Source organism: Pyrus communis, chromosome 10, assembly GCF_963583255.1.
Source record: "Pyrus communis chromosome 10, drPyrComm1.1, whole genome shotgun sequence".
Classification (NCBI taxonomy): Eukaryota; Viridiplantae; Streptophyta; class Magnoliopsida; order Rosales; family Rosaceae; genus Pyrus; species Pyrus communis.
The window spans coordinates 13,972,363-13,999,388 of record NC_084812.1 but is presented as its reverse complement, the minus strand read 5'-3'; the positions used below and the strand labels follow the sequence as shown (position 1 = coordinate 13,999,388).

Genomic DNA, 27,026 nt, shown 5'->3' with positions numbered 1-27,026 from the left:
AAAGAGCATGATATGAGATATTTTTGCTTTTGACCTTGATGATATGAGATACCTTTGCTTTTGAATAAGCGGTGAATGAATCAGCACATGTATTTGTTGTGCTGCTTCCTCCTGGGTCATCTGTACTCCAGGCATCTGGTATCATCTTTGGGGAAGAAGAAAAAAATGAGTATTTCGAAAGGCTTTGCTGGGAGTGCGCCCTCAGAGGTGAGGGAGAGTTGGGCATTTTCTTCAGGTTTGCCCTGCCATAAAAGACGAAGGTCGACATATATAGAGAAAATATCAAGTGGTGGTACTGTTCTTTTACCCTTGTTGACAAACGTTTTGATCCCGCAAATCCGGCTTTTTGAAATAGTGGCGCCTCTTCGATTTCTGAGCAGGCGCCCATTTGCTTTCTGAACGACACGTAGTAGTGCGGATGCGGCTCCTTTTGACAAAGCTGCACGCGTTTTCTGAAAAGCAGCAAAAGTGTCGCCGAACTTTGCGCTTGTCGGCTAAAGATGTGTAGTTGCGGTGATGGCCTCCACGTGTTGTCAGCTTTGTCAGAAATCTTTTGACAAAGTTGAACGCGTTTTCTGAAAAGCCGAGGGAGCGTCGCCTAACTTACGCCGGAAAATCCGGCCCTTTGAATCGGTGGACGCGTCGCCTTGGCTTTTTATAGAGCTATCGAGCACCGCCAACATACATACTCTGAAGATCTCCTATTCTTGAAAATCGTCTCCGGCCCTTCGAAATTTAACTCCATCCACCCCTTCTCTTTGAACACTTTTGAAAAAAAAAATGGCAAACTCATCGAACCTTAGCTTAGATTTGAGTCTCAGCAGCGATCCGGTTGCGCCCCGTCAAGGTAATGTATGGCGCCCTTCTTTTTTATCTTCTAACGGTCCTCTTTCAGGTGAAGACTCTGTGATGCAGGACGCCACAACAGCTACAATAGTAGCTAGGAACCTCCTCACACCAAAAGATAGTAGGCTGCTGTCAGGACGGTCCGATGAGTTGGCCGTTCAAGAGTCCCTCGCACTTAGTGTTCAGTGTGCGAGTTCTGTGTCCAACATGGGCCAACGCCTGTTTGCTCGGTCCCGCCAAGTGGAATCGTTGATGGCAGAGGTGGAAAGTCTTAAGCAGGAAATCAAACAGCTTAAGTACGAGAATAGAAGTTTGCATGTGCTTGCAAATAACTATTCGGCGGGCATAAAGAGGAAGCTTGATGAGCTGCAAGAATCTGAGGGTCGAATTCACAATGACCGTCAAAGGCTTGCGTCTTATCTCCAGAGGCATCTTTTTCCTGGGTCATCCAGCGTTTGGCCAAGTATTGAGGCCTGGAATGCTCTAGCTCCGATGTCTTCCACTCCGATGCCTTCCGCTTCTATGCCTCCTGCTTCTATGCCTTCTGCTCCTATGCCTTCCGCTTCTATTCCTTCTGCTTCGACGCCTCGTAGTGGGGCTTCACGTAAACATCCTCTGTGAAGGCACCATCTTTCTCCATGTTTAGTATCTTTCTTTTTTTTTTTTTTTTTTTTTTATTAACATAAATAAAATCAAACGGCATGGAATTGGTCCTTGAATGGAAGGTGATACTTGAAGTGAACCGGCATTGGTTTGAATTCTAGTGTAGGTGCCTGATTCAAAAAAAATAGCAAGTTAGTATAAAATCTAATGGAATTTGGAAAAAAAAACTTACTTGTTTTGTCCGACAAGAACTCAATTACAAACACTACTCCTTTGAAAGTTTCAGGGATATTGGACTTGGCCAGATTGCAAGTGATGGTTATGACTTGTCCAATGTCATCAAGTTTAACTTCTTTGGATTTTGTGGTTTCAAGAACGTCCTCTTTGATGAATTCATGACATTCCCTACTTGTCACCTTTGGAAGGGCTTCCAAGATGTCTTTTTCACCTTCTTCTTCCTTGGAAGTCATGAATCTGCAAGGAATAGGGATACTTGTTGGAACGGGGTTAAAAATAATGAAATTTGGAACAACCATACCTGTATTAGATGGCATAGGAGCAATAGGAGCCTCCGGTAAAGGTGTTTCCACCATTTCCATGGGTTGGGTGTATTCCTCTTCCTTGTGATTTGATTTTGATGGTTGAGGGTCCGTTCCAACCTTCTTGTCACTTCTCAACATGAAAGCATTGGTGGTTTCAAATTCTCCCTTCTGATTTGCAATGGTTGAACTAGGGAGTTCGCCTTGGTCGCAAAATTGTCCTTCGAACTCCGCTATCTGCCCAATTTGCTTTTCCAGAGTAGTAAGTAATTGAAAAATCGTATCATTATCATTTGAATTACCTACATTACTTTGGGCAGGTTGTGGTGGCTGCATAGGCGTTGAATAGAACTCCTCATACGGCTGCCAATATCCTTCTTGTTGAGCCTCATTGTCTTGATTTTGTGAGCCCTGCACCAAACAAATTAATTCATTAAGTTTTTGATTATAATCTATTGACGAACTTAAATTTGGTTGGGCATATTGAATATGAGGTTGTGGTGGCTGCCAATATCCTTCTTGTTGAACATGTTGAGGTTCCCACCACATAGAGTTTGAATGATCACTCCAATCCGAATTGTAAGTATTGGAAAACATGTTATTTCTTGATTGAAGATCAAATATATCAACACTTTGCATTTGAGACCTTTCCATGAGCTGTGACAAAAGAGAAGCATTATCCAGTGCCATGTTGTTCTTCTCTAGTATTTGAATTCAACAAACAAAACACAAATCATAAAAACTAAAACTAAAATACATAACAGAAACAAACAATCCAAGAGATTAGCAAATTTGCTAGTCCCCGGCAACGGCGCCAAAATTTGATGCGAGTTTTATACGCGCACAAATTAAACCCTCTTTTTGTCAATTGTAGTATAAGTATAAGTAGGGATCGTTCTGGACCGGCGATTAGGAGGGATTGTTAATCTCTTGGAAACTGACTTAAAAAAATAAAAACAATATAAAACACTAAACTAGACTCAAAGAATTCAAAAATACTTTAAAACATAAACTAAACAGATTCTAACAAGTTCAAAAGACTCAAAATTCTTAAAAACACAAACTAAATTGATTTCTAACTAATTTGACATTAAAGTAAAGGGGGATTTAGGTTTTGACAAAATTAAACTAAATGAACAAATTGCAATTAAAACAGAATGTAAATATGAATGTGAATAAAATATGGATGATGGAATAGCCAAGGGGTTCTTCTCCACACATGTTACACTTGCATACAAGATTGATTCTCAATTGGTCTTTTGATAAATCATGAAACTCAACACTCCGGGTTAATTAGGTCCGCTTAAATTAACCGTCAAGTTTTCCTTAAGTTAATGAATTGGATGGGTTAGCGCAACGTAATTCACAACATTCTCCAAAAGTCCTTTACGTGAACAGCACAATAAAGATACAATCAAAGATCATTAAGCATCATGAAAACTATAAGTGTTGACGAGGCATTCGTTACTATGATGAGCATGAAACTCGTGCCAAGAATTCATTTAACGCGATTATTTATAAGCAACCTCCACTACTTGTGAATATAAGTTCATAACGATTAGGTGAAATTCACTTATATTCTAGCGTCATATTCATGCATGAAAATTAAGCGCGCATTCTTAATAAACATACATAAATAAGTTATCAATCAAACGGTTAAACAAATTGAATCAACAACTTATGAAATTCCAACGAAAGTTAATCAATTCATATTGCAAATATAAACATAGTTTCGAATCACCCCCTAGCTAAAGGGGGGTTTATTTCCTCATAACTTTGAAATTAAAGAAACACCTAAACATTCCAACAACTCAAACTTGAATTGTATGAACGTTTAGGCACTCTTCTCTTCCATTCCTCATACGTACAAAACAAAGAGAATTGAATTTAAACTTTGAAATCAAAGAAACACCTAAACATTCCAACAACTCAAACTTGAATTGTATGAACGTTTAGGCCCTCTTATCTTCCTCCTTATTGTAGCACAAGGTCTAAGGTGAGGTTTGGGGGATTATGGAAATGGTAGAGGAGTGGTTTGGAGGGTTGGGAAGTGGTGGAAATAGAAGGGAATGATGCTGGAAATGAAGAGAACCCACGGCAACAAGGTTGCTGTTTTTGTGTTTGTTGTTGTGTTGTGAATGGAATGATGAAATGGATGGGAGTGCATGTGGATTAGGTGGTGTAATGATGAAGTGGGAAGTGGAAGAATGTGGTTGGAAATGGCTAAGGGGATGCACGGCTAGGAAGAAGAATGAATGATGTGCATGTGTGTGAATGCATGTGGATTAGGTGGAAATAGGTGGGTGTGCATGTGAGTTGAAATGCATATGTTTAAATGGTTGAAATGTATAGATGATTATGAGTATGATAAGTGATAAGTGAATGATATGTTAAGTGATAAATGAATGATATGTGGTGAGTGATAAGTGAATGGAAGTGATAAGTGATAAGTGAATGGTTTGATAAGTGATAAGTGAGTGGAAGTGATAAGTGATAAATGAATGATATGTTAAGTGATAAATGAATGATATGTGGTGAGTAATAAGTGAATGATATGATAAGTGAATGCTTTAAGTGTTTAAAATAGGGAACAAAGCCCTTCCTTGCATGGCAAGGAAGGGAGACACAAGGAAACACACGACAATGTCCTAAGGTTGCAAGGAATGTTGTTTTTGTGTTCTAAAATGCGTAGGAGTCTTCAATGATGCTTAAACATGAGGTCTTTTAGGATTTAACTTTCCTACTTCAAGTCTTTAATTTCGTCCATCTTCTTGGCTCCAAGCATACGATATCCATTCCAATCTCTAATTTGCTCCAAAAGGCTCCAAAAGGCATCCTTTTGCATACCTTGCCCTTAGAACCTGAAAACACACAAAAGAAGCATAAAGGACTAAAATAACTAGAGAAACATAACGTAAATGCACGAGAACAAGCCATTTAAGTCGCATGAATATGCTCCTATCAGTGAGGTGTTACTAGGTTACTACATTCGGCACATTGAAAGCCAAATTTGATATTGAACTTCGTAGAACTAGCAGCCTTGTCGTCAGACTCTAGAACCTGAAGGCCGAGACATGTTCTTTCCTCGGCCGCAGTCACGAGATCAAGAAGTAAGCAGCGTGCCCAATGCCATATCAGCATATTTTACTCCTCGGCCGAACTCAGCCAATGAGTTGGCATGCCCTGCATTCAACCGAATGACGTAATTAGTTTATTAATTACTCGACATGCACGCCACGTAGGCTAAGTAGTTTTTAGGATCAACAATGGTTCAACAAACCTTTAACAACTACAATACGTCGATTGTCTTTTACACTAGTACTCAAGAGTGTGGAAGCAAAATCGTATTATATAGCTTAACAAACCTTCAACAATTACAACACGTAGATTGTCTTCTACACTCTTGCTCAAGTGTGTGCAAGTAAAATCGTATTATATGGTTCAACAAACCTCCAACAATTGCAACACATAGATTGCCTTCCACACTCTTGCTCAAGAGTGTGGAAGCAAAATCTATTCATATGTTTCTTTCGAACTTTCAACTACTACAACATGTAGATTGCCTTCCACACTTTTGTTCAAGAGTGTGGAAGCAAAATCTATTTATGTGGTCTCTTCCACATTTTTTACTAGTTAAAAAAAACATCTGCCAAAAAAAAAAAAAATCCAAAATTAATTAATTAATTGTAGTTAAGCAATTAATTATTAATTATGACATGTGGGGAATGCCAACTAAGCTTCAACACATAGAAGATAACTACAACATGTAGATTGCCTTCCACACTCTTGCCCAAGAGTGCATAAGCAAAATCAATTTATGGAGTCCTATAAAATGCTTCCCACACTTTGAAGGGTAGAGCTTCCCACACCCTTGAAGGGAGGAGCTTCCCACACCCTTGAAGGAAGGGAGCTTCCCATACTTTGAGGGAAGGAAGCTTCCCACACCCTTGAAAGGAAGGAGCTTCCCACACTTCAAAGGGAAGGAAACTTTCCACACGTCGAAGGGTTGAGCTTCTTACACATTGAAGGGTTGAGCTTTCCACACCCTTGAAGGGAGGGAGCTTCCCATATTTTGAGGGAATGAAGCTTCCCACACTTTGAAGGGAGGAAGTTTCCCACCCTTTGAAAGGTTGAGCTTCCCACACCCTTGAAAAGAGAGAACTTCTCACACCCAAGGGAGAGAGCTACCCACACCCTTGAAGGGAGAGAGCTTCCCACACCCTTTGATAGAAGCATATTTATGCTACTTAGTTATGTTGTTTCCTTGCACTTAGTTAGCTAATTACTATTTATTATAGTCTTTTAAGCTATTTTCGTGTGTTTGTAGGTCCTAATGGCAAAGTTGGCAAGAAAGTGCATTTTGGAGCAATTTGGAATAATTCAGGGCACTAATTGGATAACTTATGTGTGGAGCAAGATAGATGGACGAATTTGAAGACCAAAGGTGTCTAGGAATGTGCTAAAGAGTGGGAGAATCAAAATTGGAAGTTTTGAAGATAAGGAATCAGCTACAAAGAAGGAACATTATCCAAACAACCTTATCTTATCCAACCTTATCTTATTTTATCCTATCCTAATCTTTTGCTACCTTAATTCTTGCTGCAAAGGGGGCTCCAAATGACATTAGAACACCTAAATATCAGATTTCTAGAAGCCCTATCCTTCTCCTACATTGGTGCCGCACCTTTCATCCCTTTCCTTCTAGAAATCTACCATAATACCCATTTTAGAAGGCCTATTCCTTGCTGCACTTTTTGAATCCCTTTTCCTCTTTGGTTTCTGCCATATAGCTAGTCATTTTCCCACCTGATTACTACCACACCTTAATCTGATTTCCCTATCCCTTTCCCCCTTGGTTTCTGAAAGCATTAACCCTTTCATCCTAGGATTATGCAATCCTTTTCCTTCAGAAATTGTGTATTCCCTAGCCCTATAAATATAAGTGTTTGCCTCACCATTTAAACACCACCCCTTCATTCATACATTCATACATTCAGCCATAATTCACACCACATCACCTTAGTGCCGCAAGCAAGGAAGGAAGGAGAAGAAGACTTGTGCAACCTGCCATTTAAGGGAGTGTTGTGCATGCCATTGGAGTGTGGAGTGTTTCTAGGTGTATTCTATCCTTAGTTTTAGTTCAATGTTTGTTTTTATTTGGTTTTCAATTATGATGAACATGAGGAACTAATTTCTTTATAGTTGGAGGAGAACCATGATTATATGTTTTATATGAATTGATTACATCCAGTTATTGTTTCTTGAGTCTTGAATGTGATTTTTTTATCTGAGTTATTAAAACTTGTTTATGTATGTTGGTTGAGGGTCGACACTTAATTTGCATGCATGAATTTGATGCTAGAGTATAAGGGAGTTTCACGTAATAGTTATTCACTTATACTCACAAGTAGTGGAGCTTGTTAGTCACAATCGTGTTAAGTGAATCCTTGGCATGAGTCTCATGCATTTCATGGTGATGAATGCCTTGTCAATGCTTATGATTTTCATAAAACTTAATGACTTTTGATATGTATCTTTATTATGCGTTTCATATAGAGAACTTGAGAAAGATAATTTGATTGTAATGCGTATTCATTCAATTTTGGTTGGTTGTGTGATGCAATCAACTTGGGGCGTTGTCATTCATAGTCTAAAGGAATAATAACTGGAAATTGGTTTATATGCATATGTCATGTGTGGAGAAGGACCCTCTAACTAGCCTCTCACCCATTTAACTTCACCAAATTCGTTTTATGCAAAGTTTCTGTTTTAAGTTTTAAATTCATCAAAAACAATCCCTCTTTTATTTAGTCTTGTTATTTGAGTCAAAACCTGTTTTCTTTTAGTCTTTTGAGTCAAGTTAAGTTTTATTTTCGTCAACATCACTTGTTAGGTCTAGAATTGAGTCTTTTGAGTGTTTAAAGTTAGTTTTGAGTCTATAGAGTCTAGTTTAGTGTTTTTGACTCTTATTTGTGCTAATTAGCATCCCTAGTTAATCCCCGGTCTAGAACGATCCCTACTTGCATATATACTACAATTGTCACAAATAGGGTTTAATTTATGTGTCAAGTTAATTTTCACATCAAAGAGCTTCCCACACCCTGGAAGGGAAAAAGCCTTCACACACTTTGAGGGAGGAAGCCTCCCACACCTTAAAAGGAGGAAGCTTCACACTTTGCCTAACTACAAAAAATTAAAAAAGTCTTCCACACTCTTGCTCAAGAGTGTGGAAGCAAAATCTATTTATGTGGTTAAAAAAAGCTTCAACAAAAAAATCAAAAAACCTTCCACACTTTTGCTCAAGAGTGTGGAAGCAAAATCTATTTATGTGGTTAAAAAATGCTTTAACCAAAAAGTTTTACCTACAAAGCCTCAACCAAAAAGCTTCACCTACAAAGCTTCAACCAAAAAACTTCACCTACAAAGCTTCAACCAAAAACCTTCACCTACAAAGCTTCACCCACAAAGTTCAACCAAAAAGCTTCACCTACAAAGCTTCAACCACTCAATCTATGTGCCCAAAGGAAAAAGCTTCACCTACAAAGTTTCAACAAAAAAGTTTCACCTACAAAGCTTCAACCACTCAAGCTATGTGCCCAAAGGCAAAAACTTCAACCATTCAAGGTATGTACACAAAGGAAAAGGTTTCAACCACAATTTCTTTTCTCATGAAAAAGAAAGAAGGAATTGGACTTAAGAAAAAATATATATACTTGAGCTACATTCAAAAAAAAAAAAAAAAAAAAAGGAGGATGAGAGAATTTTTGAAGTCTTTTTTCTAATGACTCAAGAATATGAAGCCACCTCCTTCGATTATCCTTTTCACTTGGATACTTGGGGGACTCCCATTATATGCTACTACACTTCGGTACTCAGAAGTTTCGTGATTACTTAGTGACTTGGATTTTTCAAGTCCCCAACCAAGAAGCTTTCCTCACACGGGAACTTAGGGGACCACTGTTTGTACCACACTTGACCAATCTCGAAACTACCAAGCACCGGTCAACTTCATAGCTTCAAGGATCCACTGAGGGGTTCATGCTGAGGCATCCCTGCCGAAGCATAAGAGTTTCCTTCTAACCAGGCGGTCAATCATAGCATGACACATTTCAACGTTAGAATAAAGCTCATTGAGTCCCACATCGACTGCGGACAAAAGCTGAAGACTCTCCTCAACTATAAAAAAAGATCATTCTCCTACAATGAATCCCTAATGTCATTATTGTACTTAAACTAGTCGTTAGAGCTCACTAATGATGATTATATTTGAACCTATGTATTTGTGTAAACCCTTCACTATTAATGAGAACTAGAGACTCTATGGACATAACCAAACTTAGGGTGAACCACGTACATCTTGTGTTTGCTTCCTTATCTTTATCTCTTTACATATTATCCTCACTAGGTGACCGGAGCAACCAAGTGAAGGTCACAAACACTTTACATTGTTCCAAAGTCATCACTGATTTTGTGCATCAACACACTTCATTGATTGCCGTTTAGATTAGTTTGTTTTAATTGATTTGGGACATGAATCTTGAAATTTAAACTAATCTAACAGCAAAATGGAGTGAGTATCACCCTTACTTTAGGGTTGTGAGCAAAAATACACTCAAGGTCTTTTTAACATTAGATTCTAAGCATTAGATCTTTAAGTATAGATCATTGACCAATAATTTAATGACACAAAAATCTCGGTGTATAACATATTAGAAAATCTCTGTTTTGGGGGCCTTTTTTGTTTGTGTAAGAACAACGATATATTTTACACTAAGGTAGGGAGGAGATCAGCTAAGCCACACAATGGGTAACATAATTTGGTATCAAATTCGTCATCTACGAGGTTCAAATATAAGACCTTTCACTTACAAATGAAGAGAAATACCATCAAACCGTAATATTGAACGACCCCTATTTTAAGGGACTTAAACAGTAATGATGTTGTAAGATGTTTTAAGCTTCCTTCGTTATTAGACGTATGGTTAATGGTTGGCTTTTTTGGGTTTCATCGACTTGGTCCAACATATCTTAATGTTTTCTTATTGAGTTGGGGTACCATAGATGATGGAGGCCCAATTCTTTAAAGGAGAAACTGAGCTAGTTTAAGTCTGGCTTAGCAATGAGTAAATATCGCATAATCATTCATTTTCTTTCTATAAAGTTCTTTCAATCCTCAGTTACATTCTCATTTTAGCAGTCTAACTTTTTGTCATGCCACATGTATTCCGCTAACACACAAAATTATAATTATAATTATGTTTTGGTTGGCAAACTATAATTTTCATTATAGTAACAAAGGAAGAAACATAGTGTTTTTTTTTCCAAAAAAATAAATCAATTAAAGGGAAAATTGACGAGTACAACCAGTTCCAAAAAGGTCAAACACAACAGCATGACTAGCATTCGTAGGAATGTGTGATTTCGTATATAAGTATCACTAATATTGATTCCCACACTAGTGACAAAATCTACAAGGAAATTGGTCTCTCCAAAGATATGTTTCCAAGAGATTGATTGACAAGAAACCCTAATAACAAAGCTTTGCAATAGTCTTTTCACCAACTATAGACCCATCTAAGTTAACTTTTAAGAAGCTTGACCTCAGCAGACTCCATTTGATGTGGGACTGAGTTGATCGCGCTTGTGGTCCAATATCCTAGTGGCTAGGGTGTAGGGTTTACACCCATGTGTTATAGGTTCAAAATTCTCTCTTCCTATACGTTGACCCTAAAAACTTCCAAGCCTACGTGGCACACATGCCGAGTAACTAATAAGCTAACTACGTCATTCGGTTATGTGCAGGGCATGCCAGGTCAGGAGTCAAATATGCTGATGTCGCGTTGAGCACATTGCTGACTTCTCGATCTTGTGATTACGGCCAAGGAAGGAACACATCTTGGCCTTTGGGTTCTAGAGCTTGAAGATAAGGCTGCTAGTCTTATGAAGTTCACGGATCATTGACATTGGGTTCGGCCACGTTGATTATATTTGTAAAAGTATAAGCATGCTGAACTTGCATCAAACTATACATACATAAATACTTGAATGAGATAAATGTCTTGAGGGTAAACGTGGTTTGGCCGTCAGAATGCCGAACTCTAAAATGTACTTGTGAATACCCAATCATAAAACAAACTTGACGTTCAATGTGCCGAGCCTAGTAACTTATAACACCTATCTTCGCCGAGAAGGCTGATGAGATAACCTTTACCAACAAGGACTCGAGAATCCTTGTCGACTAAAACTTGGATAATAACTAGTCGGTCTCGAAGCAGTGCTGTCTAACCAAACTGAAGATGCTCTTTGATCGGCTGATTCTACAGCTTTAGTGTTGTTTATCCAAACTGAAGATGTCGTCGGTTACCTTCATAGTACTGTTTATCCAAACTGAAGATGTGTTGGCGTGAAGAAAATGGAAGACGGTAAAATCTCAAGGTTGTTGAGAAACTTTGCGCAGGGCAATTTGTGTGTTGAATTGGATGGGGCTTTGAATGATGCACTTCCTTCTCTATTTATAATAGCAAAACCCCTTCATAACTGAACTAGAAATGTACTCAGATTAGAACTCCTCAACGCTATCTGATTAGATTTCAGCCAGTCCTAGCTCCAATAGGACTTTGAGCCAAGCTCCATAACAAACTAGATTCATCTCCTGATCTTAAGCATCTTCAACTTTAAGACTCGTTGTTGCACTAGGAGTCGACTACTTCACCCTTATCTAAATTAATCCTTCTTGCAATAGGATTTGGTCGACCCTAATTGGACGGCCCATAAGAAAATTCTAGATAAACGCTATTGGGTCGAGAATAATCCCAGGCTCGGCCCAAAATAATATTGTGGCCCAAACACTATGATAATAATTTTTTTATTTAAAAAAAAAAAAAAAAAAAGACTAAGTCGACTGTTTCTTTTCCTTGTATTTTGTCTTACTTTCATTAAAACAAATTTGAAATCAAATGATTTGTCACCAATAGAAAATAAGCACGTTAATCAATGTTTAAGTAATAATTCAATCATCAACAACCACATCATTTGGTTTGCAAATTTGGTTTAAATTATTTGGTCTCCCTGTCATTATTTTTAAAGTAATAGGATAATGCTAAGGAGATCACTAATTCTAATTTCAAGTTCAATTACAAGCAGTGGCGGATGCAGGATTTGAACTCATTGTGGTCATGATAAAGAAGTATGACACGCCCTAACCCCGATGGCCCCGCCTACCAGGGGAGGCACGTGCTAGCCGACACCCGAGGGTGACGAAGCCATTTAAAACATGCATACAAATAAAATATATGCAATTAGAACGGTTAAACCATAACAGGAACGTGTTCAGAGCATACATACGTTGAGAAGACTCAAGGATACCTATGTCGTAAAGCCCTGACGCCAGGATCATGTGCCTCGAATCCTAACTGCTGAAGGGGGCGCAAAAATAGAAAAGGTGAGTGGACCAAAGTTATAATAATACTAATAAGAAAACCATATTATTTATGAAAATACTAACCCCCTGTTTTGAAAACATATATATAATACTATGTATAGGTTTTATAAAAACCCTAGCATGACAAGTAAAACATTTGTAAAACATGTACATGTAAAACCATGCTCAATAATGCTGAAAACGTTGCCCGAAGGAAAATCCGTAAATCTCATCAGTGAAGTACTCAAACTAGGGGTATCATAGTCGCCCAAAGGCAGTACATGTCCATCACCCGAAAGTGAAGCTGAATAACCTGTCCATCACCCATAGGTGAAGCTGAATAACCTATCCATCACCCATAAATGAAGCTGTATAAAATAACATATATCCACACCGACACTAGCCGCAACTAGTGAAGCTGTCCAACACCGCTTTCTGTGACATTCCACATCGCCAGGGGAGTGATCCTTATATGTATATTTCCATCCCTACCTAGCACGAGGCCTTTTGGGAGCTCACTGACTTCGGGTTCCGTAGGAACTCTGAAGTTAAGCGAGAAGGGGGCTAGAACAATCCCATGATGGGTGACCCATTGGGAAGTTGCTCGTGAGTTCCCAAAAACAAAACTGTGAGGGCGTAGTCGGGGCCCAAAGCGGACAATATCGTGCTACGGTGGTGGATCGGGCCCAGGAAGTGATCCGCCCCAGGCCGGGATGTGACAATTTGGTATCAGAGCCTAACCCTGGCCGTGGTGTGCCGACGAGGATGTCGGGCCCCTAAGGGGGGGTGGATTGTGACATCCCACATCGCCCAGGGGAGTGATCCTTATATGTATATTTCTATCCCTACCTAGCACGAGGCCTTTTGGGAGCTCACTGGCTTCGGGTTCCATAGGAACTCCGAAGTTAAGCGAGAAAGGGTCTAGAGCAATCCCATGATGGGTGACCCACTAGGAAGTTGCTTGTGGGTTCCCAAAAACAAAACCGTGAGGGAATGGTAAGCCCAAAGCGGACAATATCGTGCTACGGTGGTGACGCGGGCCGGAGAAGTGGTCCCCCCCGGGCCGGGATGTGACACTTTCGGCGATGAATGAAGATCTCGATAAGAGGAACAACTTTCATACTTGTGACTAAGGCCAATTTGGCTGGGAAAAACCTCAATTTCACTAAAACCTGTCGGAAACCCTATAAAGGGTGTTTCTTGATTTGACCTCTAACCTTGCTCTGACGCCTCAACCAATGATTGGGCATTGTTCCTGAGCTTAAGGGAAGTTGTTTGATGGTGGGGTTCGATGTGATTGCATTCAGAAATGGTGGATCGCTGCCCAGGAACTCACGGGGTTGTAGTCAGAGCCGACGACTTCGAACTCAATGAATTATGGCCTATCTTCTTCGATTTTGAGGTGAAACATGAAGAAGGATGGTCATGGAGTTGGTTCTAGGTGGTTAGATTTTGCTCCAAAAATCTGGAGCTTTCCAGAAAATATTCAATTTACTAAAATGTCCTTGACTTTAAACGTTAATATCTCCTTCATTATAAGTCCAAATCACGTTTTGTTTGCGCCCACACGTTCATAGCAACGAGTACTACAAGATTACACCAAGAAAATGAACCTTACATGACATGAAAATGCGGTCAACAAAAGTCAACGTAAATTCACGTTTTAACATTATAAAAACTATATAAATTCATGTTTTCATAAATTCAAGTTTTAACATTATAAAAACTATAATTTTTAGGGACGGGTCGTTACAAAGTAGATGTGTTAACCTTTTGTTTGTTAGATATATAATTCATGATTGGTTCTTAAAATTTGACTAGTCATTGTACGACATCATTATCAATAGTATCATTATTTATTTCGACGTATACAACCAATTATAACCATATAATGATCTTAAGTTTTTTAGTGTAATATTAGATTTTTTCCACTTAAGCAGCCAAAACCTTTAATTTGACTCCCATAAGCAAATACACCATTTTTAAAGATTATTGATCAATCATTTCAATTGATTGAACTCACTACGAAATACTGTTGATTAATAGTGTTTTGATAAATGACAGAAATCAAAAGCATGCAGACATAAACTTAAACTGAATCTAATTATTGGAAATTCTTGTTGGGGTATATGGGGATTAATAGCAAAATTGTGTGGAGTAGTATAAAGTTGTTGGGGTCACTCATTTTCTTCCACATATAAAAACTTATTGGGGTATATGGGGATTAATAGCAAAATTGATTGTGTGGAGTACTATAAAATTGTTGGGGTCACTCATTTTCTTCCACATATAAACTTATTGGGGCATATGGGGATTAATAGCAAAATTGTGTGGTGTAATATAAAGTTGTTGGGGTCATGGTCTTCTTCCGCTACTGATTACAAGCCACATGTTATTCTTTGTGAGATCTGTTTTTTTATTTTTTTATCAACAAACAATATATGTACATTAAGAAGAGTGGGTGAAGCTTGGTCATGTGAACTCATTCCACCCTTCCCCCCTTCCTACCTATCTCCTTCCGCTACTGATTACAAGCCGCATGTTAATCTTTGTGAGATCTGGTTTTATTCTTTTTTTTTTTTTTTTTTTTTTTTCTCGAACAAACGATATATCTACATTAAGGAGTGGGTGGACTAAATTTTACAACGGTTTAGCAATAATATGGTTTAAATTCGTTTTTGACGATAATCGAACATAAAACTTTTCACTTACAAATGAATAGAAATATCACTAAATCGTAATAATGAGTGACTTGAAAAATTTGGTTGTTAACACACATATCTCCACCCGCGTGCAAACCTAGCTGACTCCCAATCAATTATCAGTTGACTTTTAGGTCGAATATTCAATAGCATGCAACTAAAATAGGTAGTCTTAAGTATTGACTTTAATTTTCTTCACCAAACACCTACCCATTTTTCCCACTATTACCTCATCACTCGTCACTCATTTTCTTCCACATGTAAACTTATAAACCCTCTTTTTTCAGCTAAGCATTTGCACAAACACTTCATCTGCAAGTTTCAACAACATCCATGGCGGATCAACCTTCTTCATCCCCAACCTACATTGACCCCTACAAACTCCTCAAAATCGTCCCCAACCCTGATGGCTCCCTCACCCGCTTGACCACTTTCCCCACCGTCTCTCCAACTCCCACCCCCACCGAGTCCATTTCCGCCACGGCCGCCGAGTCAGACTCCAACTCTCCCCAACTTGTCCTCTCCAAGGACATTCCCTTAAACCCAGAAACAAAAACCTTCTTCAGGCTCTTCAAACCCCACCCTCTCCCCCCAAACCCCCGCCTTCCTCTCATCATCTACTTCCACGGAGGCGGCTTCGTCATCTTCTCCGCCGCCTCCAAACCATTCCACGACTCCTGCTCTAGCATGGCCCTCGCTCTCCAAGCCCTAATTATCTCCGTCGAGTACCGCTTGGCTCCCGAACACCCTCTTCCTTCAGCCTACGATGACGCCGTCGACACCATCGCCTGGGTCCACCGCCAGGCCTCCGACGTCGACGGCTGCGATCCCTGGTTGAAGGACGCCGTTGACTTCTCCAGGTGCTTCCTAATGGGCAGCAGCGCCGGAGCTAACATCAGCTACCACACGGGTTTACGCCTCTCGGGTGATGATCTCTTGCCGATGAAGATCCGAGGGCTGATACTAAACCAGCCTTATTTCGGCGGGGTCCATAGGACTGAATCCGAGACGAGGTTGATCAACGACCGGATATTGCCGCTGGTCGCCACCGACTTGCTGTGGGCAATGGCTTTGCCAAAGGGCGTTGATCGGGATCACGAGTATTGTAATCCGACGGCGGGAGGTGGGGATGGGAGGATCGAACGGTTGCCGAGGTGTTTGGTTAGAGGGTACGGTGGGGACCCACTGATGGATAGGCAGAAGGAGTTTGCGGCGTTACTTGAGTCACGTGGGGCGCACGTGGTGGCCAAGTTTGACGAGGGGGGTTATCATAGCGTGGAGCTCTTCGACCCTAGCATGGCCCAAGCTCTGTACGACATTATTAGGGATTTTATCGAGTCGTGCGATGCAGACGACGGTGATAATATTGTCGTTTCAAAATCGGCGATTTGAGAGAGAAGGCTAATAAGCTGACATGGCTTGCTGGAAAACGCCATTTTGGCTGATGTTACTTTCGCTTGTAAGGAGTTTTAACCACAATAAGGCATATCCAATGATTAAATTAAAATAAAGGAGAATGCTCCGAGTCTTTCTATTTAAACTATATTTTGAAAATAATTTTAGTTGATAATTAGATTATTAATTACGTATTAATGTGAACTCCCAACTTTGTTAGCTATTCCCCGGTTACCAAACACGAACTCTAACTTTGTGACGCAGAAAAATACACGTTATGGTTTGACAGTCATCATAAATAAATGGTCGAACATCACCCAAACGCTACTCGCTAGAGCCAGGGTTATCAATACAGTAAAACTCCTCTAAACTAAAACAGTTTGGATCAAACCAATTTTATAATTTTAGAGAGGTTATTACATAATAGAGAAGTAATTAGAAAATATTAGTTATTGACTTATTTATCTTTAAAGAATGTTGCATTTCTTAAATAGGATTCCCTGGGCGCCAAATATTTAATTTCTTGCATATTTTGTACTCATTGATAATTATAACTATATGTGGGCGTGTTTATATAAGATCATACCAAGAAAAATGATAGCTTTTTACAATTTGGAGTTTATTTCAATACATAATCGAACTATTATTTATTGACTTATTTATCCTTAATGAATGCTTTAATCCTAAATAGGATTCCTTGGGTGCCACGTATTATACAATGACGAACTCCCATGCTCTCGTTTCAAGCAAATTACATGCTAACATTTTTTCTTCATTTTTTAAACAAACGATATCATCTACACTAAGGGGGAGGGGTAGACTTAGCCTCACAATAGACTAGTAATAATCTAGTTCAAATTCGTCTTTGGTGAGAATCGAACCTAAGACCTCTCACTTACAAGTGAAGAAGAATACCACTAGACCGTACTAAGTGGCATTAATTACTCATTTTATAACATATAAGTACTTGTTGTGAACTTTCCTAGTTTAAGTGTGATTGTGTAAATTCTATATTAGATTTAATTCTAGTTATTCTTTCTTATATGGACTTGAATTCCTTGGGGATAAATGATTTCTTCTCTCCTTTTACTATTATAAATAAAGGCACTACGTATGGGGGGATAACAACATCCTCAATACATAATTCCCCTACAATTCTACAAACACATCTCTCCTCTCTCTCTACCCTTGCTACCGGCCCCCTTCCCCTTATCAGATAAAATAGGCTACAACACGCTCCTACCGCTGCGCTTAAGAATCTGACGTTGAAGATTTTTCTACATCAAAGTAGTTCATCCATATCATCACGCAATTAGGTTCTTTCAAAACAACAGTTTTTATCTTGATATTTTTGCAGCCCTAATAGCATGAACATTCACCATAATGCATGACCCAACTTTACGTTTTTCGAATTTTATATTCTACATAAATTGTGTATGCATTATACTCATAATTGTTGAATTATTTGAATTTGACATTTGTGATGATTGCTTATATATATATATATATATATATGCATTATATTATTGAATTGAATATGCATAAAATTGAATTGAATTGAAAAAAAAGGGGGAAAAAAAAAAAAGAAATCGAAAACATGGCCTGGTTTCTTCAAACCCATGACCTCAAGCCTGCAGCTTGGGTGGCTGAGCCGAGCCACGAGTCCTAAACCCGGAGTCGAGGGCTCCAGGTTTGAAACCCAGAAACACCGACGCCTTCCATGGTGCCTCCATCGTTGCAGGTTGGCCTGCAGCTAATCCTCACCCATGGATCATCGTGTTTTGACGACCTGTAGTTTATCCCCGACACCGATTGACCGAGATTATCTTGAATCTCGTCAGAATTTTTCCAATTTTCTGATTCGTATATCTAGGGTTTTGGTAGAACGTCGAGATTTTTCAAATCTCCGTTCATATTTGTGGTCTCCCTTGACCTACAGACTTTCCCCAAGCATCATTATCCCAAAGCATGGCCACCTGAAGCGACAGCGTCGACCTTCTTCCCCGGCAAATGCACCCAGTTGTGGTTGGGGAGTCTTTGGACCTAACTCGAGCCCTATTTGGGCTTTGTTACTCGGCCTCCTTTTTTTTTTTTTCCTTTTTTGGTCTCACCTGTATTGGCCCAAAACCGTCTGATCAGCCCGTGTTTTTTTTTATTGGACTCTCTTGAAGCAATCCGATACTTTAGCCTGACCCGTTTTCCTTCTCTCCCTTTGGGCCTACAGCCCACTTGAGACCAAACTCGCCCAGCTTTGGGCCTAGGATGCATGACACCCATTTATTTAGCCCACCCGTGGGCTTAGGCCTTATTTTGGGCCCCGAGTTTAATTGCCTAATTATTTTTAGGCTCAATGGGTTTTATATTTTCACCCACACTTTTAATTTGGCCTGAAGTCCAAATAATTAATTCAATTATAATTTTAGACTTGAAGTTCTATTTGCATATTTTCTTGTTGCATATTTATGTGTATATATTTGCGTTTATTTGTAGAAACATATGAACCTGAAGTTCATAATTATTTTGAAACATGAAGCTTCTAAAAATATGCCTTGTTTGAAAACCTGAAGTTTTTCACTTAAAAACATCACCCATGAAAACCTGAAGTTTTTTCATGTGAATATTAACCAATACATGTCTATTAGAACATGAATATTCTACTCCTATGTGAATGGATTGATTTTTGTTCTTCATTACACTAATCACATCTTGTCCTATATTTTGCAATAGGAACATGCCGAATTTGAACAAACTTGACTTCACCGCTTTGGAGGTCTCTGGAATGAACTACCTCAAGTGGGTCCAAGATGTGAAGCTCCACCTCAGTGCAAAGAATTTGCGTCCTGCCATTGAAGATGAGACGGAGAACCCTGTTGGCGAAGTTGAGAAAGCCACCGCTACGATCTTCATCTGAAGACATATACATGACGCCTTGCAAACTGAATTTCTTGCTGAGGAAGATCCACGAGTATTATGGGTCACTTTGGCTGATCGTTTTGATCACCAAAATGACATCTTATTGCCTGAAGCAAGACATGACTGACATCATTTGTGCTTCCAAGTCTTTAAGTCTGTCAATGAAAATAATTCTGAAGTTCGTCGAATCCGATCGCTTCTCAAATTTTGTAATGAAACTTTGACCGAAGAAGATCTCCTGGAGAAGACCTATTCGACCGTTTCTGCTACTAATATTGTCATGTAGCAACAATATAGAGCTCAAAAGTTCACTAAGTTCTCAAATTTGATCACTGTTTTACTTCTCCCTGAAAAGAAGAACCAGTTGTTAATGAATAATCATCAAGCTCGACATACTAGGGCGATTGTTGTGCCTGAAGCACACTATAGCACAAACCAAAGCTCGAAACACCAAAGAGACGTGGTAAGGGCGGCCAAAAGCCATCCCACCAAGGTCAACATAGTCAAGGCCTGTCTAAGGAAGGAAATAAAGCCTAAAAGCACCTAAACCTTGCTCCCAAGGCCCCAAACTTTAAGAATAAGGGCAAAACACCTCAAACTATAGATGCAGATATATGTTATCATTGTGGTTCAAAGGACCATTGGTCTCGTGTTTGCCAAGATGAGGGGTTGTAGCTGAATATCATTCTCGTCGTAAGAAGTTTATGCAAGTGGACGATCCGAAGAGTGCAAAGATGAAGGTTTCCGACTTTCAAGATGCTATCACACTTATGGAAGATTAGAATCTTAGACATAGACTTATTTTTTAGTTGAAATAAGACCATGGGGTCGAATTCCACAGTAGTGGCTGAACCCCTTCTTGTTTTTTGATAAATTTTGAATAATTTCCCAACTCAGCCTTAACAAGCTTTAGCTTTTTTCCTACCTAGAATTGGTGGCAACCTTGGATATGAGTATAAAAGCTTGTGCAACAATAGCTAAAAAATTATCATGGTGCATAGAAATTGAAGAATTTAAAAGTTGAATTTCTTTGAGTTTGAGAAACCACCACTAGGTAGTGATTAGAGGCACTAGGAGGCAAAAAAATAGCAAAGTTATTAGGAAACATAGATAAACAACCGATGTTGACAATGACGCAATTCAACTTGTGATAGATAACCATGCCATTGAATTGCTTATTGCACCAAGTAAGGAGTTGACTAGAGAATCTCAAATCATCAAGGTCAACATCAAGTAAACAATCCCCAAACCCAATAATAACATTAGACCTCAAATTAGATCCCCCATAAATTTCTCTAGTGGATCGAACAACATTGAAGTCACCAAGGACAATCCAAGGGGCATCACCAATGGAGTGCCTATAAGAGCAAAGGTTAGGCCAAAGAGCCTTGCAAAGATTTTCATCATTGAAGTCGTAACAAAGGAATCATAAAAACTTTGCCCCGTTAGAAGAATTTAAATCTGATAATGGATAACTTGATCAATCTCCGCCAAGTGAGAAACATGAAGAATGGTAGGATTCTAACCCACCAATATTCTTCTATTAGGAAAGACAAATTGAGTAACAACATCAATATTATTCACACGTACTTTAGTCTCAACCATATCAACCAAATAAAGCTTATTCATATCGATGAAATTATGAACCTTGAGTTGCTTATGAAGCCCATTAAGCATCCTAATATTCCAACAAGTGAGATTAATCATTTGAGTTTGAATGAGATCGATCATAGGCACTACAACCCTTACCACCAGCCTTAGATGTACCTTTACTTCTATTATTCTTCATTTTCTTCTTCTTATGGTGAAATCTTTAGGATGGGAGAGAATCAATATCCTTACCCAAAATACAGTTAGGCCAACGAGATGCATTGAATAGGCAATGGCCAAAATATCAGAGTCAAAGACAATCTCCAAAAATTCAAGGGCTTCAAACGGATTTAACACCGCCATAACATCCTATGAAGGAAGGGGAGTTCCAACGGGACTAGAAGAGGGATAATGGGTTTCAATAACAGAAATATTGGCATGTAGTAAGACCTTCCCATTCCTACGCCCTTTTTTATATCCCTGTTTTCTATTAATGGTATCAGAGCTAGGTTTAATATTCTTGTAAGCTTTGATGTCGTTGGCACACTCCATAGCCACTTTATTAAAGTGCTCCAATTCCTGGAAGATTTCCATCAATTCTCCAAAGTAGGTAGCTAAGGAGCGGCCGTTCTGGCGAAGGTGTGACACCTTCTAGCTGAGGGTATCTTCAACGAATCCTAAATTCCTTTTGCAGTGGGTAAACAAATATATCATTTCATAATCTCCAGTTTCATGGATGACAGTAACCAACTCTTTATTTTTTTATCTTCAGAGAGCCAATCATCGTACTTGGGGTCGTGCACTTCTGGAGCCTTAATAGACACATGAAGATAATCCATTTGTTTCTTTTCACAATATGATTTTGGATGAGAGAAATCATAATTCCTCTCATCAAGAAACATACAAATGTTCAAATTCGAGTTGTCTGATTTGCAGACTACATCACAACAGGAGAAACTAACTTAACCTCAGCGTCACCAGCCATGAATGAGAATTACTGTTGATAGCAGTGGTGAAGCTACAAAGGGGCGAACTCTTGGAGGCGGATAAATATAGGATTACTTTACAATTTGATCTGTTAATGAAAGATGTACAATGAAATGCTACTTACAAAGGGCCAATAGTTTCTATTATACAGTTTGGCAATGGATTTTAGTGGATTTTAGTTTATCAATGAATTTGTAGGCAATGACATGTAGTGTGTAATACGATTGTCTATTATCTAAACGGATTTTAATGCCTAATTTTTTTTTGGACCTTTTACCTTTTTAAATTTTGCCTCTCCCCTTAACAATATCTAGCTTCGCCACTAACTGACAGTGATATCGTGCAAAGGTAGGACGAAAACTACTACTGTCTGTGGGATTCTGCATTCTAAGGAAGGGACTTGCTGCTGTCGGTGAGGTTCTACAGAGCAAGGAGTGGAAGTCTAGGTGGCTGATTAAGACTGGATTCAAAAAAATGGATAGCAACAACAACTGCTGCTTGCTGATCCTTTCGAATTTAGAGAAAGACAACAATAGCTACGGTCTTTCGCTGGTCAAGAGGCAACAATGATGAAAGTCGCTCGCTGATAAAAAAAAAGAGTATTATCAACCACAGCTGTGCCGTACATTGCTAGGTTTTTTTATTTTATTTTATTTTTTTTTTTACGACCTGGCTCTGGTACCAAGAAGAGAATGATTTGAATTGTATTTTGTTCATCACAAGGTGAGGTATAATATACAACCTAGTCATATCCTAATTAGGAGAGAATAATTACAAACGAATTTTCCTCGATTACAAAGGATACACAAGATCCATCCAAACTCTTTCCCCTTTCCTTCCCTCCTGCTTGAACGATTACAATTAAGCCACGTCAACATCTTATATTGATTTTTTTATAGAGACAATAAGACCAAAAACAAAGTGTGAGAGGAGAGGAGGGAAGGGGATGAGAATAGGAGGGGAAAGAATCCTACTTCTTTTGAAACACCCCAAAAGTGTTCAATGGCTTATATAAGCCCTTTTGACATGTACTTGAGCGCCTCATCAATCATAGTGCTAAAGACCTTTCTATCCTCCAATTGTTCAAATGCACAACCACGACAAGTGACCAGTGGAAAAGTGCGAACAACATCTTTCTAAAGGAAAAAAAAGGAAGTTTGGGTTCGAGACTTTTTTTTTTTTCCGAAGGGTATGATACTTTTTAAACAGTAAATATGCTTGATCGTGGCCACGGGTTGGGTGAAATTCCCAACTAGCCTCATCCAGACCCGAAAGGGGCGGATAACCATGATTCACCATTGGTTATCTCCTTAAAAAAAATAAAAAAAATAAAAAAAAGGAAAAAATGTTCAAACGCTCCTCTACACACCTCACTCACTATAACTTAATGTTATAACCATTGTCACCTGTGAAGTTATGATCATCCTATACAACTTGTGATATGTGTCATCCCATATACAACTTTCAATGGACATTGACTACCATGCAATTGATTTTCTACATCGATCATCAACTATTCTCCATTATTCACAAGTTACATACAACAACAACAACAACAATAGTCTTATGATGCGGCACGAGATGGACAAAAACACGAAGAGAGTTGTTGAAATAAGTGTCGGTGTGTGGGTCTCTGCTTCGAGGTGGCGGTGTTTCACGGTGGTCATGATGTGTAGAAAGACACTACTAAAAAGTGACTATTGCTGGCAATGTGAAAACCGACAAGAAAAACTAATTAGTGTCAGATTTAAGGTAAAAATCCGACATCAAGTCGTGCAATGTCGGATAGGGGAACCGACACCATTGTTAGCGTCACAAAAAGGGTATTGACATCGATTAGTCCCCTTAATCCGCCACCAAGAAGTAAAGTAATAAAAAATAAATTCTGACATGATGGCAATCATAACTGACGTCACGTAGCAGCTAACAAATAAAATACTCAATCTATTGTCATTCCTAACCGACATTGCCCAACATCTCGATAAATAAAATAATTATCATGCATTCCTACACAGATGGTACATGAGATGCAAACTTCACAGACTCAATTTATTCAAGAATTCAACTGGGGTCTTTGGGTGTAGAATTTCCTTTTAAAATGTATTCTATTTCATATAAATAAGGAAGTACAAATAACACATATATAGCAGCTATTAGAGAACCAGTTACAAGATGAAGATAAAAAAACTAACAATTACATATAATACTAATCAGCTTCATGCTTGCATATAATACTAGCAGCTACCATGATGCTTTCCCGTGCTTGCCTTTGAAAACCACATATTTTGTAGCTCCATGTTGCCATATTCTGTAGATCCATGCTACCATATATAATACTAGCAGCTCCATGTTGCCATGCTTGCCATCAAATCAGTGCTCCAATACTTTACTACTTCAACATTAGGGCTCTAATCTCTATAGATTAAACTCATGTTTTATACCTTTCAAAAATTATGGATCTGCGATTTCCAGTGTCCTTGCTCTTCAGATCCAAAATGAACATGCACGAATTTTTATATGGATTTTCGAACTGCTGATCTTACTAAACAAGAACACAAAAGAGGAGCTGAGTGGAGATTATAGCTTTAGTGAGTTATGCATTAGACTGCTTAGCATGCACATATTAATAGCTATGTGGAAGGTTGTAAGTACATCAAGAGTTCCACTTATTCTTCCTACCTTTTCACCACCAAATCATCCAATTAGAATAGATTTTGTTGTTATACCTTTAAATGACGGATATAGAATGGAGACAACTCTGTGGTGATTTTTCCTTGAGATGTGATTTGGGGCTGTGCCAGTGGTTGCATCGTTTTTTTTTTTTTTTTTTTTTTTTAATAGATCTCAGGTCCTTGCAAAAGAAACAACACAAGCATGGGGAGTTGAAGATTTCTTTCTTGTATGGTATATTTCAATCCGTGAACCTGAGTGCATGAATCGGCAAGGGAGGGTGAGAAGTTTACCTCTGAGTGCGTCCACACCAAGATCGGTGCTGCTACCCTTTTGGTGATGCAGTAATTCCATGGCAGCGAGGACTTATGGGTTGATGATGGAAGATTAAGGTTTGAGAAAATGTGGAGAAAGGAGCTGCGGTTGTTGGGTGTGCTTGGAAGAAGGGAGAGATAAATGAGGGAGGTAAGCCTCTGGGCTCGAGGTGAAGCCTCTTTAAAGAGGGAGACTGACATCGTCTTTTTCGTTTAAAAATATGGGGGGAAATATCTCGCCCAAAATTTTGTCATGTGAGGTAAGTATTTAAAAAAATAGAAACACCAACCTGTCGGCTACAACCGACAGGAAGTTTTAAAATATTTAAAAAATATTTATTAGTGTCAGGTAGAAGCGACATGAGTTTCATTTTTATCGACACTAACTTTATGTCGGTTGAAAGCGACACGGTTTTCTTTTTATACGACACCACCATTTAAAAATATTAAAATCTATATTGGCTATAAGCAACATAGATAGTTTATGTCGCTTATACTCGACAATAATTCTGACACTATGTAAGGAGGGTGTCGAAAATGTCTTATCCGTCAGTATTTTATATAAAACCGACACAACCTACCGACACAATAAGCCACTTTTGTGGTAGTGAGAGAGAAGTTGCCAAGTTGGAGCAAACCGCATGAATGCTTCTTCAACCGACCCAAATATATCAATCGCTGGTTTGGGATTTGGGTCGGCTATTCGATATTTTGGTATAACAAAGCAGTACAAAATCTTCAACAACTATTCTACACAACAATAAAAATAAAGAACGAACAAAGCCGAAATTTACACTCTTAATCATACAATTATATAAAAAATTAGATGATAAACTCCTTAACAATGTTCAAAACGGCAGCAGCCCGCCTGGCGTCAACGAAGTCAATATTATGGAACCCCACGTCATCGAACCGCGCATCAACCCTGACCCCACAACCCACCAGCATCGTCACAAACTCCTGCTGCCGGTCGATCATCAGGTCCCCACCGAACCCAATCACCAAAAACCGCCCCAGCCCTTTGATCATCGCCTTGTGGGCCCCATCCGCCATCGGATTACAGTACCGATGGTTCCTGTCTGTTGATTTCGGCAACGCGAGGTCCCACATGAGGTCGAGCGCAGGCAAAGGCAACAGCTGGTCCACAGCCAATCGCAGCTCAGACTTAGTCCGCTGGACCCCACCGAACATCGGCTGGTTCATAATAATCCCCGAGATCTTCAACGGCTCTAGCTGGAGCTGGTACGCTTTTAATCCGGAGAAAAAGACGATGTTGCCCCCGCATCCGCAACCGTACAGATAGCACCTGGATACGTCGGCGTAGTCTCGGATCCAGGGCTCGCCTTTCGGGTCCTGGGCCTGGGCCCTGACCCAGTTGATTGCGTCGATGGCGTCATGGTACTGGCCCGGGAGCCGGGTTTCGGGCGCCAGGCGGTAGTTGACGGAGACGATGATGGCGGGAATTTCGGAGGTGATCTGAGAGCAATTGGTGTGCGCGGTGGAGTCGGCGGCGGAGAGGAATATCCAGGCGCCGTGGTGGAAGTAGATGATGAGGGGGAGGCGGGCCACGGTGTTGTCATTGGAGGGAAGCTTGGCGGGTCGGAAGATCCGGATCCAGGTTTTGGTTTCCGTGTTGAGTGTCACGTCTTTAGAGACGACCGGGTCGCCTGGGGCGGGGTCCGGGTTGGCGGGTATAATGGCGGCGGCGGGGCGGGTGAGGGTGTCGGTGGCGGGGTCGTGTACTATGTGGAGGTGGGTGTAGGGGTCGAATTGTGACATTTTGGTAAAATTGGCGCGTAATGTAGGTGATTTGATTAGCTAGGTACTTATGTTTAACTCAATGGGATTTTTGGGTTTGATCGAAAGTGTAGGAGTTTAGATGAATCTGCAACAATTTTGAGAGCGGGATATTTGGGGGAGGGCAACTCTCTGCATTTGGTTGAATGTTTCCACGGTGGAAGGGGACTTGGTAGTGGTGAGAGTCCTTATCCGGTGCAATCGGTGGTTCAGTGGTGCCGGACTTGTAGGCGATACGGTTTGCTTTGGG

The 27,026-nt window shown here is 39.6% G+C and overlaps 2 protein-coding genes across 2 annotated transcripts; one reads left to right on the top strand and one right to left on the bottom strand.

Annotated features, from left to right (window-relative positions):
• The first annotated feature begins 15,325 nt into the window (after positions 1-15,325).
• LOC137747518 (probable carboxylesterase 8) lies at positions 15,326-16,650 on the top strand. The gene has a single exon (XM_068487643.1). It carries the CDS (start codon positions 15,444-15,446, stop codon positions 16,500-16,502), a length of 1,059 nt encoding a protein of 352 aa, XP_068343744.1. The 5' UTR covers positions 15,326-15,443; the 3' UTR covers positions 16,503-16,650.
• A 9,151-nt stretch (positions 16,651-25,801) lies between these two features.
• Positions 25,802-26,758, bottom strand: LOC137747896 (probable carboxylesterase 9). Its single transcript, XM_068488026.1, has one exon. It carries the CDS (start codon positions 26,756-26,758, stop codon positions 25,802-25,804), a length of 957 nt encoding a protein of 318 aa, XP_068344127.1.
• Between the last annotated feature and the right edge of the window lie 268 nt (positions 26,759-27,026).